This window comes from Aythya ferina (assembly GCF_964211825.1).
Source record: "Aythya ferina genome assembly, chromosome: 8".
In the NCBI taxonomy this organism is placed as follows: domain Eukaryota; kingdom Metazoa; phylum Chordata; class Aves; order Anseriformes; family Anatidae; genus Aythya; species Aythya ferina.
The window spans coordinates 25,891,671-25,905,480 of NC_140304.1; the positions used below are offsets into that span (position 1 = coordinate 25,891,671).

The 13,810-nt window shown below is 37.8% G+C and overlaps 1 protein-coding gene across 5 annotated transcripts in view; it reads right to left on the bottom strand.

The window, feature by feature from the left end:
* BEND5 (BEN domain containing 5) overlaps positions 1 to 13,810 on the bottom strand; it is a 931,317-nt gene that overhangs the window by 347,542 nt on the left and 569,965 nt on the right. For 2 of the 5 annotated variants that reach the window (XM_084527422.1, XM_084527424.1), the window contains exons 2-4: positions 13,112 to 13,245; positions 11,044 to 11,419; positions 4,336 to 4,484 (exon numbers count right to left, since the gene is read on the bottom strand). The exons of 2 other annotated variants lie outside the window; for them this stretch is intronic. In XM_084527422.1, coding sequence (XP_084383548.1) covers positions 4,336 to 4,484; positions 11,044 to 11,419; positions 13,112 to 13,245 — 659 coding nt within the window. The remainder of the gene's footprint in view (positions 1 to 4,335; positions 4,485 to 11,043; positions 11,420 to 13,111; positions 13,246 to 13,810) is intronic. One more of the 5 variants, XM_084527423.1, reaches the window with a different exon arrangement.

The window sequence follows — 13,810 nt, forward strand, 5'->3', positions numbered from 1 at the left end:
CCCCTCCCCAAGCCTATCTCCTCAAAGACTGTTGTTAGAAAAGAGAACTAGAAGAAGGAAACTGTAAACACATCCAGTATTATTATAAAGATATGCACAGCATATAAACCAAGCAGTTGCACCAGCCTAGTGCAGGAGCAAGATAAAAAACATTTTCTTTAACATGAAAGCTTCTCTGTGGCTGAAAAGGACCCAAAGAATATTTTGGAGGCCGTAGAGAGGGAAATACTTCCTAAGCCATATCCTGTGCCTGTTGGCAAAATTCAGCCTGATTGTTTAAAGTAACTAGATGGGCAGGGGGGATTTTGAGAGCTCCAATTTCAGCATAAATCAAGAGACTTTGGAAGTTTTGTGGGACTCAAATTCTATCACAAAGTTCGCCTATCATGAACAGGTGAATACTGTTTTGTGGTAAAGGCAATGACCCACTGCTGCAACATCATAAATTTTCCATTACCCAGACAACAGGGAGCAGAGATATTTCATTACAGTAATAAAGCAGGATAATATGAGCACTGAAAAAGGCAGCATAAAGCCACTAGCCTCCAAAAGGCAGCTAGGCAGCTGCTTGAGACTAGTTTCACTTATTATCCTTGTTCAGCATTGACTGTGCTGGGTTGACATCCATGGAACCACCCAGTATCTCTACCCCAAGCTTCCCAGTGCTCCGGACTTCAGCTGAATGCAGGATGAGAACTTGAGCCCTGTCCTTAGGCTGGCACTGAATACATTCAAGCTGATAAACCTCCTGATAACCAGGCCACTGTCAAGCAACAGCAAGGAAAATGATTCCACCAGTAATCAGCATGGATCTGATATATCATGGATCTGATATAAGCACAGCCAGTAAGTCTGACTGGATCCAAATGCTGGCCCTGTGCAGAACCACAGATAACGTCTGTCCCTTACAAATCTGTGCTCCTAGGTCCTGGAGTACACTGCAGACACCTGCACTGCCTGCACACAGCGAGCCTTGTTCACATGGTGATGGACGTCACTCTGTTGGACCCACACTTGCTCGGCACCCATGACAAGATAAGGCATGACCTAGCTAATCTAATCACTGATACGAGTTCACTGCACTGAAAAAGAAGATCATACAACCTGCTGTCAGATAATTCTGCAGAAGTGGAAAATACCCAAAATATGTATCGACCAGATTTTTATATCTCATATTCAGGTTTCATAAAATGTGATCAAATGGTGGTTCTTTCTGTAACACTAACTCTGTAATAAAAGCTTACTTCCACCCCATCATTTAAAACCAATCCTGTGAACACAATTCTATAGCAATGACTGTATTAGGAGACCTTGTTGGGTTTAACTGGTTTGTTTTTAGTTTATTTTTTTGTGATTTTACTTCTTTCATATGGTGTTACATAAACTCTGTCTCCTCCTCATACAGATCTGAACACTATCACATAAGTCCCATTAAAGGCACTGAAAACTGGGCAAAACTACTGTTAAATTTTATATAGCCATAATTTTACAGGCCGTATTCACACAAACTTCCATTTTCCTTTAAATTGGAACCTGTCTTAATTATTATTGCAGATATAGCCTCAAGAAACATTTTATTATTACAGCATCCTTCAAAAGTAACTATCTGTTTAAAACCTTACACAGAAAAATATGAATGGTTCAGCTACAAACTATGTTGTTAAAAATAAAAAATACAAAAATTCCTCAAAGTATAAAACCATAAATCAAGCTGCCTCTCCTGCAGAAACTTCTATACTAAGAGGATTTTAGGAAGCTTTTCACAAATCCACATGGCATTTATATTTTGTAACAGACAGAAATGGAACTAGTAATAAGCACAACACAAACACCTTTTTTTCCTTTCCTTCTCTGTTGTCAAGCCTCTCCATAATTGCTTTAGGAAAAGTCACATTTTTTTTGGTGCTCTCTACATATTTTGTGAGACACTTTCATGCAGATTATGCAGTCTGTGTTCGGAAAACAGACACCTTACAGGTATAATTCAGCTATTTCTGTTTTAATATGGAAAGTTATCTGTAAAAACAAACATAACAGTTACTTAGAAAATAGCAGATTAGGAATGTTGTGATGCTAAACTTTGGATTTCTGTATTAAGTTAGTCATAGAGACTGCTTTATTTGATCAAAAATCTGACTCCTCTCTGCAAAGGTAAGAGTTTGTCTTTGCTACAGATTGTTTAGTCCTTTAAATTAGTAAATTATTCATTAGCTTTAAATTATTTGAAATAAAAAATAAAGCTACAGCAAATATTTTCAATACTTATGTTGCAGACAGATCATCTCTTCTTTGAACATACTTCACTTATTAAAAAAGTGATCCCTGATATGAAACACCTATGGTAACAGCAAGTACGTGACAGACAGTCACAGACACAGAAATCTTATGTCTCCCTTTTTCTATTTCTAGCACTGTTACAGCAAGGAATTTAATCTGTCCATGTCTCAGTTTACCTCTCTTCGAACAGGCTTGGTACTGTTTCCTATTACTCCCAAAGCTACGGGGAGCTTACTGCACTGATTCAGAACTCATTTCTTCCTTGCTGGAATAGATGCCCCATGGGCCAGACCCTTGGCTTGATGAAATCAACGGGAACTTTGCCCCTGATTTCAGCAACTGCAGGATCAACCTCTAAGCACAGTGCAACAAAAACAGCAGCAAATTGAAAGCAATGCTCGCCACTGTAACTGTGCTAACAAGTGCAACGTATTTAAATGTATCTTAGAAGTTGGACTTTCTTTTTTCACAATGAATGCCATCAGCTCTTGTTCAGTAACTCTGTTGTCCCTCTGGAGGGGAAAGATTTATCTGCTTGGAAAGAATCCTGCTAAGATCAAATCCAATGCCACACAGGGTAGGAGTTCTAAAAAAGTATTTCCACCGTTCTGGCAGTGTATGTCAATAAAGGTGTAATGAAAGAAAAAAAAAAAAGGATAAATCAGGAAAACTGAAAAAAAAAAAAAAATCTCCCCAACACTCTAAGTACATTATTAAGTTCACATTTCTGATCCGGCTGAAACCCCAATAAATAGGTAAACATTAGAAGTACCCCCAAAACTACAGAAGCCAAGTTAAAGAGAGATTAGTATCTGTAGAGAGAGAAAAAACTTCAGCAGCATAAATGCCAGGAGATTGGCAGATGAAATGAAGGTGCAGAAAAAGCTGCATATGAATACTAAAGGACGTGCCCTAGCTTACAAACCTTAAGGAAAAAAAAAGCAAAGTAAACCAAACTGTCACAGTAATACATGCTACGTTTCCATCAGCAATCATATCCACAAAAAAAAAAAAAAAAAAAAAAAAGCAAATGATGTATGTTAAATATATTAGGCAAGAAAAGCTATCGAAACCAAATACCTGTCAAACTGCCAAAATTATACCATTTGTCATATATATTTTGTCCTCGACAATTACGTTGAATCATCTTTAGGAAAGACAGGCACTTGTGCAGTCAATCTCCTAATGCAGATCTGAAAATGTAGTATTTCATGCTATTCCATCACTAAATTCGGCTCCGTGTCAAGGCTGAAATGGACATTTCCTTCTAAAGGGTTCTCAGATTATGGTACTGAATGCATACATATCCTAAGAGACAGGATCTGCATAGACAATTCTTAAGGACATATGGTTTTGTAAAAGAAATATAACGTTAATTTAATCATAATGGCAACAGCTATAAAAGCAGGCCTCTGTGGATGAGCAGACAATGTCTTAAACATACTGAAGTCTGAAAAACTATCAGTCAGGTGCTGGCACACTGCACCTAGACGGTATTTCATCAACTTTAAAAAAGCATCTGGAAAATAAAACTACTTCAGCTCAACTCAATGGCAATGCTCCCACCATATCCAAGGGCATCCATTTTCATCCCAGAGTTCATAATTAGCTGTTGTACTTCAACCAAAGCATGAAGGTTTCTCTGCAGTATGAGTACAGCACACTACAATATTAAAGACCTTTTAAGAAAAAAGGTATTTCTGTTAAATAGGCTAATGTAACTTTACAACGTGCATTATCAACTTTGGTATATATTCAATGGATTTATGTATGTCACCAACTGAAGACTATGCAAACATGCTAGTGCATGCATACTTAATCATCATATCGCTTGTGTTGCACAGCATTAAATGTTCTCATCACTGAACATAATTTTCACTGCTGTTCATATTTGTATAATTCCTTCATTTTTCTCATCATAACAGTGTACCTTCGCAAAAACTGAGAAAGTTTGTACAAACTGCAACCATGCAAAACCCCCAGGAGTATGAAAATTCCACAAGAAAATCACCTGAAGGACATTTACAAACTATTCATGCTGTATTTAATATAAAATACCTTTCCATTCTCGAGAATATACTTGTCCATTACTGGAACAGGGGCAGGATAATACGTTGATGTATTTGCTTCCTCACTGAAGGTCTTCTGTACCTCAGGTTCGGGCTCAATTGTTTCTGGTTTTACTTTTTCAAGCTCAATGGCCGGTCCTAGACAGTTAAGAAAAGAGAGCTGTCTGCTATCCCAGAGAACATGAAATCAATTACTTCATCACCAGTGGTTAGTGTAAAATATCACAGTAGTCACATTCATTGTAAAGTCAGAAAGAGCCCAAACCAAAATCCTACTTGAGAACATCAACATGTAAAAGCAGGATAAGTAACTCTGTCTTATATAGATTAAAATATTTAGCTTATATTTCAATGTTTAATTTTATTCTCAAAATGTAAGGATAATTAGAGATATGGATAAGATTGCTTCAATGCACACTATCGATATTGTGCTAGAATGGCACAGAATTCATAAATCAGAAAGAACAATAGTAATTCTCCAAATAAGAATTACTATACAGTTATGTAGAAACCTACATAATTTACTGAGATAATTATATAAGTTATCCATGTAGCATTATGTATTTTGTAAAAATTTGAAGTCTCTTTAGATATAACAGATATATTTAAAATAGTGAGGATCTACAGCAATGGTACAAAGGAAACAGGCTTAGGCTATTTATGCTCAAGTATCATGCATAGAAAGATTATTCAAAGTTATAAAAACAAAACCTGCACAAATTAGAATTTTGATTGTCCAATCTATTCACCACACCGATTTTTATTTTTAAAGTAATCAACAAAAATTAAGCACAGCTTAAGTAATAGAATAATGTTAATCATATGCTTGAGGCTTCAAAAGAGGATAATTATTTTGTCAGTCATCATCTTTTCTTTTCCAGGTCAAATTGACAAAGCGTTCCTAGAAAGGCAGAAGAATAAAATAAAATAATTTGTGAGCTGGATTTCATCATTCCATTCATTGCAGCAGCTAAACCAAAAGCTCTGAACCAGCTCTGGCCCCAAGCCTACCCTTGTCTCTTGATGTCCCTAAGCTCCAGCAGCCGCTGAGGTTCCAGGCAGGAGGGTGGTGCACTAACGGCCAAGTTGCCAGCTCAGGGCCTGGACACCACAATTATTACCCCCTTCCAACAGCTATAAGGAAAAACTCACCCACTTGTAAGAACTACACTGTACCAGGTATTGCATATATTCAACAATTCAGTCAGCATGTCACCATCATGCACCAGCCGAGCCCTGAATTGATCTAACTCTGCAAGTCAGCCTGGCACCAGAACTCATCTCTTGAGTCACGCATCTTAAATAATTCCTGTGCGTGGAACAACCAAAGTATTCATTCCTCCTACTTCATGCAGTTTCATTCACAGGTTAGTACACAGTCATATCAGTGTTTCCTCCATTGTCAGTATTTGACATTTATCCTATAGCTTATTCTGCTCCTACGTAGCTAGCTAAATGTTCTCAGATGACTGCCACTTGGTGCTGAGGAACAACTAGAAATTGCCTGGGCAACTCGCACGACCACACAGCAGAGCTACCGAGTGTCTTAAGAACAGTATTTAAGAGCCATGTGCGATGCAAACATGGCGCAACTGAAGAATTGCAGAAAACAGACCATTTGCATTGCAATTTTATAGTAACCTTAACAAGCACCTGAATTCTCATGCATACGGAACAGTGAGACTGAAACAAACTGAAATTTCTATACTTGAGACTGCTAAAATGAGTCAGATGGGGGAAAGTTTTTGATCGATTGAACCATCCAGAGTCTGCACAAATCTTCGCGTTGGCAGATGCAGTGACATAATTGCCAGTGTGAAGTTAGATGGAGAAGTGAACTTTTAGCTCTTCCTTTAAGAGCACATTCTTCAACAGAGCACTATTTTGAGCTTTCTTCAAATACGTTATTCTTACACTTTGAAAAACACTGAGGAAAATACCTAAGCATAACCACTTTCTTCCTAGGAGGAAACAGTTATCTCAGGTTAAATATTTTGACCTACTATTTAGGTCTTTCACTGTGTGTTTGTAATAATGTATTGACAGAGCTGGGATTTGGTTTCCAGAGTTCCCCAGGAAAAATAGCTGATAAAAGTCCCCAGTAACCATAGTTGGAACAAGTTGGAAAGACCTCTATAGCAATTCATGCTTTACTGCTTAGAAATCACCAACAGAAAGCCCTTACATTGTCTTCATTAATACACTGCTGATTCTTCTTCCCAAACAGAAATCTACCTCTAACTAGGTAGGCTGCTTTCACTAACTACTGCAGACTGAATTTCCAGCCCCACATGTTGTGAATTAGACATAAAAAGACATACAACCTGCATTATTGCCTTTGTACTATTGGATCTTGTGTGCCTGAATTACCATACACGGTACTTCAGGTTCTCTCTTTGAAGCTTCATGCTCTGCATCTTATTGTAAAGAAATGAATGGGCAGGGACATAAAACGTAGGCTTAATAATAATCATAGAATCATAAAGGTTGGAAAATACCTTCAAGATCATCTGGTCCAACCATACCCCTACTACCAACGTCACCCACTGAACCATGTCCCTAGGCACAACATCCAACATTTCCTTAAACACCCCCAGGGACAGTGACTCCACCACCTCCTTGGGCAACCTGTTCCATCGCTTGACTGATGTATCAGTATTTAATAATTTCAGAGAAAAAATGTCTCCTAATTTCCAACCTAAACTTCCCCTGGCACAACAATTCCCTCTAGTCCTATCACTTAGTTATCTGTGAGAAGACCCCCAGCTCCCCACAACATCCTTTCAGGTAGCTGTAGAGAGCAATAAGGTTTCCCCTGAGCCTCCTCTTCTTCAGACCAAACACCCCCAGCTCCCTCAGCCGCTTCTCACAGGATTTGTGCTCCAGACCCTTCACCAGCCTCGTAGCCCTTCTCTGGGCACACTCCAGGGCCTCGATGTCCTTCGTGTAGTGAGGGGCCCAAAACTGAACATAGTACTCCAGGTGAGGCCTCACCAGAACGGAGTACAGGTACAACATATTTATTACACATGGATCATGAAAAAATGAAGACAGTTCTTCAAAATGCAACAAGGACACAAATGTTTTATCACAAAAAATCCTTCTCCTTCTGATTGTAAAGTTTCCCTGAGAGGCCACCAACTTCAAATGTTGTATGAAGAGGCAGAAGGCTTCTCTTTAACATCTCTTGAGCTAACACAGCCTACCAAGATTTGTAGGAAAACAACAGGAGTCTGTGAAGTGGTAATATTTTATAAACAGTATTTCCTGTACTCTTGTTTGACAGAAACGTGTTTTTTTTTTTTTTTTCTCTCCATCAAAAAGCCAAACAAACCCAGAGAAGCTGAATAATGGTAGTTGCTTAAGTGTGTGGTACGACACAAATACCGTTTCATTCTCCCTATCTTGTTGTCACTCCCAAGACTCTGTAAACTACATCGCTGAAAAGACCATGATAAAAATAACCATTTTGTGACTGAATGAAGGTGGATACACTCTCAGGCTTTAAAGCAATGTTAATTCTTAGCAGTGCAACACGGAAATGCAGTATGTATCAGAGGGAAAACTACACCAAAACATTATCCCTGCTGCAACTTCACTATTTCTGGTCATGTACAATCACAGTAAACCGTACATGTCATACTTGGAGATCCCCTACTTTTAAAAGTTTTTGAAATTCTTATCTTCTGTAATCTAAGGAGTATTTAAAATTAGGCCTACAGGAAAGAGTCATCGATGTAATTCTCTAAATCACCTCATGTTCTATTAGTACAAACAGGGTAAATTAGTGCATTTTCAGGTGCAACAGAGGAAAGAAAACAGAAAAGGCCTATGATTACAAGGCTTCCTGATCTCAAAGTAGGCAAGGGAAAAGAGTTTTTGGCTGTGCGTGTTCTTCATGGAGTTTGGTAAGGGATACCGTAACCTCTTCCACTACTGTCAGCCTTTTTCCCCCACCGTGCTGAGGCCTAGAACCCTGGTCAAATGCCCATGTCCTCAAGGAAGCGATCTGTTGGGCAACAGTATACCAAAATCATAAAAAAAATCTTCAATATTTTCCCTATGGATCAGTAGTGATTTCACTACTGTCATTTGCCATAGCTGTTTTCAAGGCTCTTTTAAAGCAAACAGCAATTCAGTGTCACCACGTGAAAGATGACGAACCCCACTCTTCCCACACGAGTGGCTCAAGTTCTAGTATCAGAGATGAAGGGCCAGGTCTGGATATACGCTGACTTCTAACTTCTCACTGAAAACGACATATCGATGGGAAATTAGAAGACTGAATACTTGACTGAACGTTAGCTCAAGAGGGTGTTCTATATTTGATCTGCGAGTTTAAAATGGTAACAGGCACGCGTTTCCCACAGCTGCAATTCATCAGCACAAACCAGCTGTCATCTCATGCAAAGAAATCAGAAGTCTCCAAGGTGAAACAGAAATGCAATTAGTTTGCATTAAGTCCAGCTTGCTAGAAGTAAAGCGTAACATAAATGACATGTAATTTGAAACTCTAGGTTTAAGAGATCACCACAACAACTGAAGATAAATTCAGGATGTAATATATTTTCTGAACAATTTTCACAGATTATTCACATACTCAAATATACCTCATTTATAAAACTGTAAAGTAAGGAAGACTAAACAAGTCTTTATATATCTATTTCTTGATTAAAATTAGCACTTTTTCAGACTGTCATCAGACTCTCTAATTAATAACTTGCTGAAGATGTCTCCCTGTCTAATCTTTCCAGAATTTTGTACTGATCTCTCTAGAACTGGGTTGTTTCACTATAAGACTACAAGGAAAGGCAATAGAATTAACAGCAGTTAGTACATCGAATTACCACATCACACACACACACACGACACAGCCCAGAGGACCAAAACCCTAACTTTGTTGTCCATGAAAAGTTCCATCAAACTCCAAAGGGATTAAGGACAGAACCCACCTCCATAATGTTTTAATGTTACAAATAATTATTACAAGGGATTTCTGGAAGTTATTGATAATTCATATTCGCCCAGGTATGTGATTAAATTAAAAAAACTTGTCTTCAATGGAATGAAGATGTATTTTCAACTGCAAAGCAGGTGGCAGACTGATACAATTGAAAATCTGGCCCAATACTTAGAGCGAAGATTCAGATTTTTTTATTCAAGATTTTTTTATTCTTCTAAGCTTTCTTGACTTGGCTCACGTAAAAATGCATCCCTCCTTTCTTAAAGTGAAAGAAACAAGACAGAATTCAGAAGCTGCCTTCATTTCATTGCTGGTCTCACCACTCAAACTGCTGTCAAGTCAAATTGGTATTTTACACTGTTCAGCCCCATTGCCTACTAACATCTGGCTGGTGCTCCATTCACATAAATTCTAGCTAACTACTTGCAGATGAAGAAACATCTCTCCATCCAAGGAAAATTTTTAGAAAGCTCACTGGAATCTACTGCCAACCACATTGTGTTTTGCAGATTGTGGAAATCTTGCCTATTTAGTTTTATTTAAAAAGTTTAACTATAATGTTTATAATAAGTAATGACATTTTAATTATGCACAGCGTAATAATGATGAGCATTCACAATCAAACACCCAGTTTAAATCTTCAGCAGCTACTTCGAGAACCTGGCTCCAAATTTGCAGACACACCTTAATGCATGCACAGGCACATGCTCTCTTGGGTTCAAGTTTGTACATGAATGGAGTTCGGACCCCCATGCATTGCATGCATTCGTTCAAGTCAAGTAGAAGAGCCGATATCCAATTTACATGCAAAAATTAATTTTCCAGATACACAAACGCAGACATAAGACACAGCATGCTAAGTTTGGATGCACAAATTTTAACCAAGTTTCAGTCACCAAGCAAATCTCCTTCAACACAACAGTACCACATTCTAATAGCAAACAAATATAAATCAGTAAAATATTTGAAGGTATTCCACGGTACCATCTTCAATGAAAATGATGAAAGTTTTATTTTGTCTTTTTTCCCATTTATTCCAACATAACCGTTAAATAATTGTTATAAACCAAAACAAATTAGCAATTGATTCAAGATATTTAAATTTTAAATCCAAATTACACAAGCCTGTATTTTGTAACAAGTATTGATAATGGGACACTAATATAGAATGGCTTTTAAATTATTCTTTAACAATCCACTATTTTTTTTAAATAGCACGGCTGTTTAAAGCCACTGCTAAGAAGCCCAGGTGTATATCACATTCCAATGTACCACTGAAGGGAAGAGGGGGCAGAAAATTGAAGGTAACACAGTCACATAACAAAAAACAAAATCCCTAACTGAAAGGAATAGAATAGTTTTAGCCCAAATATTCATTGTACTGCCTTTTCTTTCTTCTTTTTAAAACTGGAACATATTGGCATATTTTGCAGATGAAACTTTATTATCTTTTTCAGCATATACTGGAAGTTCAGAGACCTGTTAAAATACAGCTGCTTAAAACGGAACTCTGATTCAACCAAACCAGCACAAAGACCTCTACTATCATTAAAGAAAAACCCAGACATACAGATCATACAAATTCGACATATATTGTACAGCCATAGCAGAAAACCCTTTTAACATTCAATGTCCAGTTTAACAACCACTGCTATTCTTCAAAAATGTTTCCATTACTATTGATCACACTTGCAAAATTCATTAAAACTCGTCCCATTTAAGTCCGGCACTTACCACTACCTAGTCTTAGAAGCAGTACATCCTGGAGTCTCCTGTTCAAGTCTCTGAGCTCTTTCATTTCTGACACGAGTGCCCCATACTCCTTTAGCTTCTTTGCCTGTTGCACAAGCTGTCTCCGCGTTCTCTCAAGCTCCTGTTGAATGTGTCTCATTTCTTCTTGCTGCTGTTGGTAACTCCTCAGCAATTCTTCATAGAGAATCCGAGGAACTACAGCATCGTCCATGTTGTTCATCCCTTCTGAAGTCTCCATAAAAGCCTCCTCAGGGCTGGAAGTATTACTGAGACTCATCCCATTTTGTTTTTCAAGGCGAGCAACAACTGCTTCGATGCTTTTGTGTGTACCTTCACTTTGTTTCCTCCCATCTTGCCTCTGCACGTTACAATAAAAATAAATTAGAAGAGCAGTAAGATTTAATACAAGTAAAATTCTACAGATTTGTGAACTGTTCATATTTTTATTTTTATTTTTTTTAAAGAAAAAGAAGACATGACAGACTGCCTGCAAAAATGTTCTGCCTAACAGATTTGTATGGAGACAGACCTCTTAACTAGCATGCACGTGTAATTCAGCTTAATGCATATATGAACTTCTGAGGCTGTTAAAGGCCTTTGTTTCTGCATTTGTGCAACACTTGCAAGCAAGCTGAGTGTATTTAGGTCACTTGATTCCATACACAAAGATAATTTATTTAAAGAAAATACTGGATCTGGATCTCTTTTTCTTTTAAAGTTTACACCTAACATCTAGGTTTCCTACAACAATGAATTTTCTGGTAAGAGAAACAATCAATTATGTGCTGTGTTTGTCACCTGTAAAAACATCAGAGATGAAAGGAGCATACCACTGAAAGCTGTTTTGTACACAGGGGGACTGTCCTTCCCACACTTTAGGAATCAAAGCCTTCTCTGGCTATTCCTCTAGTACATCACCCAGTTGGGTGATGCAAGTGACTGAGTTAACACTATCAGAACACACTGAAAGGGAATTGTAAACACTGAAACTGGAGACAGAATGTATCATCTAGTCTCATTTCCTTGATCCACTGACTTCTTCTACATTAGTACTGCATTGCAGAGGCTTCATCTCCTTTGAACTCTAAGCAGAAATTTACCTTCAGTCTTCTAAACAAAACCCAAACCCTACAAATTAAAGCACACCTCTTTCCTGGGGCCAGGATAGTAGTATTAAAATGTAACAGCATGGGTAAAAGTCACTAAGTTTTACTGGCCAAATGTGGAAAAAGCATTTGAACTTCCAAGCAACTGCAAGGAAAGCAAATATATGTCATAGGTTAGAGACAAGAAGCTGACACTATCAATTCCCATACCACAATATCCATGAGTAATGTGGCAGAAAATGAGATTATTTGATGTTATGCCTGCTCCACGCATGCTCTAAAAAAATGCTGGCCCACCATAAAGAAACATACTAGTATCACTCCTGCATCTGCAAAACACATTAAGCCACAGAGCAACATGTTATTCTGAAGGCTGGCAGACTTTTAAAGAAATCATTTGATATCGAAAAATAAATACAGTTACATAGTGGGTTTCTGTCATCTGGACCTAAAAATGCAACAGGCAACAATAATGGAGGGATGCTGTCTCGTCAGTCTGTCTTCTCAACCACTGCTGTATTTGGGATGTCTCAGGGCACCCCTTCCAATTCCAAACAGGCAGAACGCAACATGTCAAAAGTGCCACTGCAAACTGCTCAGTATTCATGCAACCGGTCATTTTTAAAGCATTCTGGGCAAAATGAAAGAATTGTTCCAAAAAATCTCAAATGGCAATTAAGCTGTGCAGACTGTATAAACAGGAAAATGTTTGCAAATAAATCAGTTTTCTGAAAACCCATATCCCATCCCTCCACCCCCAATTTGACCCAATTACAACAAACACAATGTTTTAATGGGATCAAAAGCAGGCCTGGAATTCTTAAACTACAACAGCTGTATATGCCCCGAGAACTTCAAAAAGAAAAAAAAAAAAAAAGAGGGAGGGAGGAGGTAAAGGGGAAAAAAAAAAAAGGTAAAAAAAAAAAAAGGAAAGACTTCAGTACCTTACTGTGTCTAAGCTCCACATCTTCTTCCCCATAATCTGTAACCTCCCCAGCTTCTTCTACGTGATTGAGAGAGAGTTTGGGGATTTTAATTTTCTTCTGCATCACACTGTTCTCAAGGTCAGTTTTGTCCTCTAAAACGTATATTAAAAATAAAATTTTGTTACATTAATCAGCGTTCTTACTTCCAAATGCTGCATGACTTAGGCAAGAACAGTATTAAAAAAAAAAAAAAAAAAAAAAAAGTTTCCCATGCTTCAATCCCCTCAAATTAATCCATGGTGTAACTCAACTGATAGCCACTGACAATTCTAGAGTTTCAACAGGAGATTGATCTGGCCAAACACAAGCGCAAATAACTGTAAAATGCCAAGCTAAATTTATTGGAATCATCAAAAGTTTTAACAAGTAGGTAGTACTATCACTGAAGTAAGCATTAAAGATGCTGTAAATAAGACAACTTCCTACTAAACATCTGTATTGCTTTAAATTATATTTACCAACAGTATTTTCATATTCATTATCTGTTGCTACAGTTCAAATTCTGCTTAGGTTTAAAACGAAAATAAACTTGGTAATTTACCCTACACTTTGTCTATCATCTGCGAGCAGTACAGATCTATTTGCAAACATGGCAGATTCTGCTGTTCTGCAACAATCACGGCAGGAAAAGTGGATGCTGCAGGACACATCGAATGG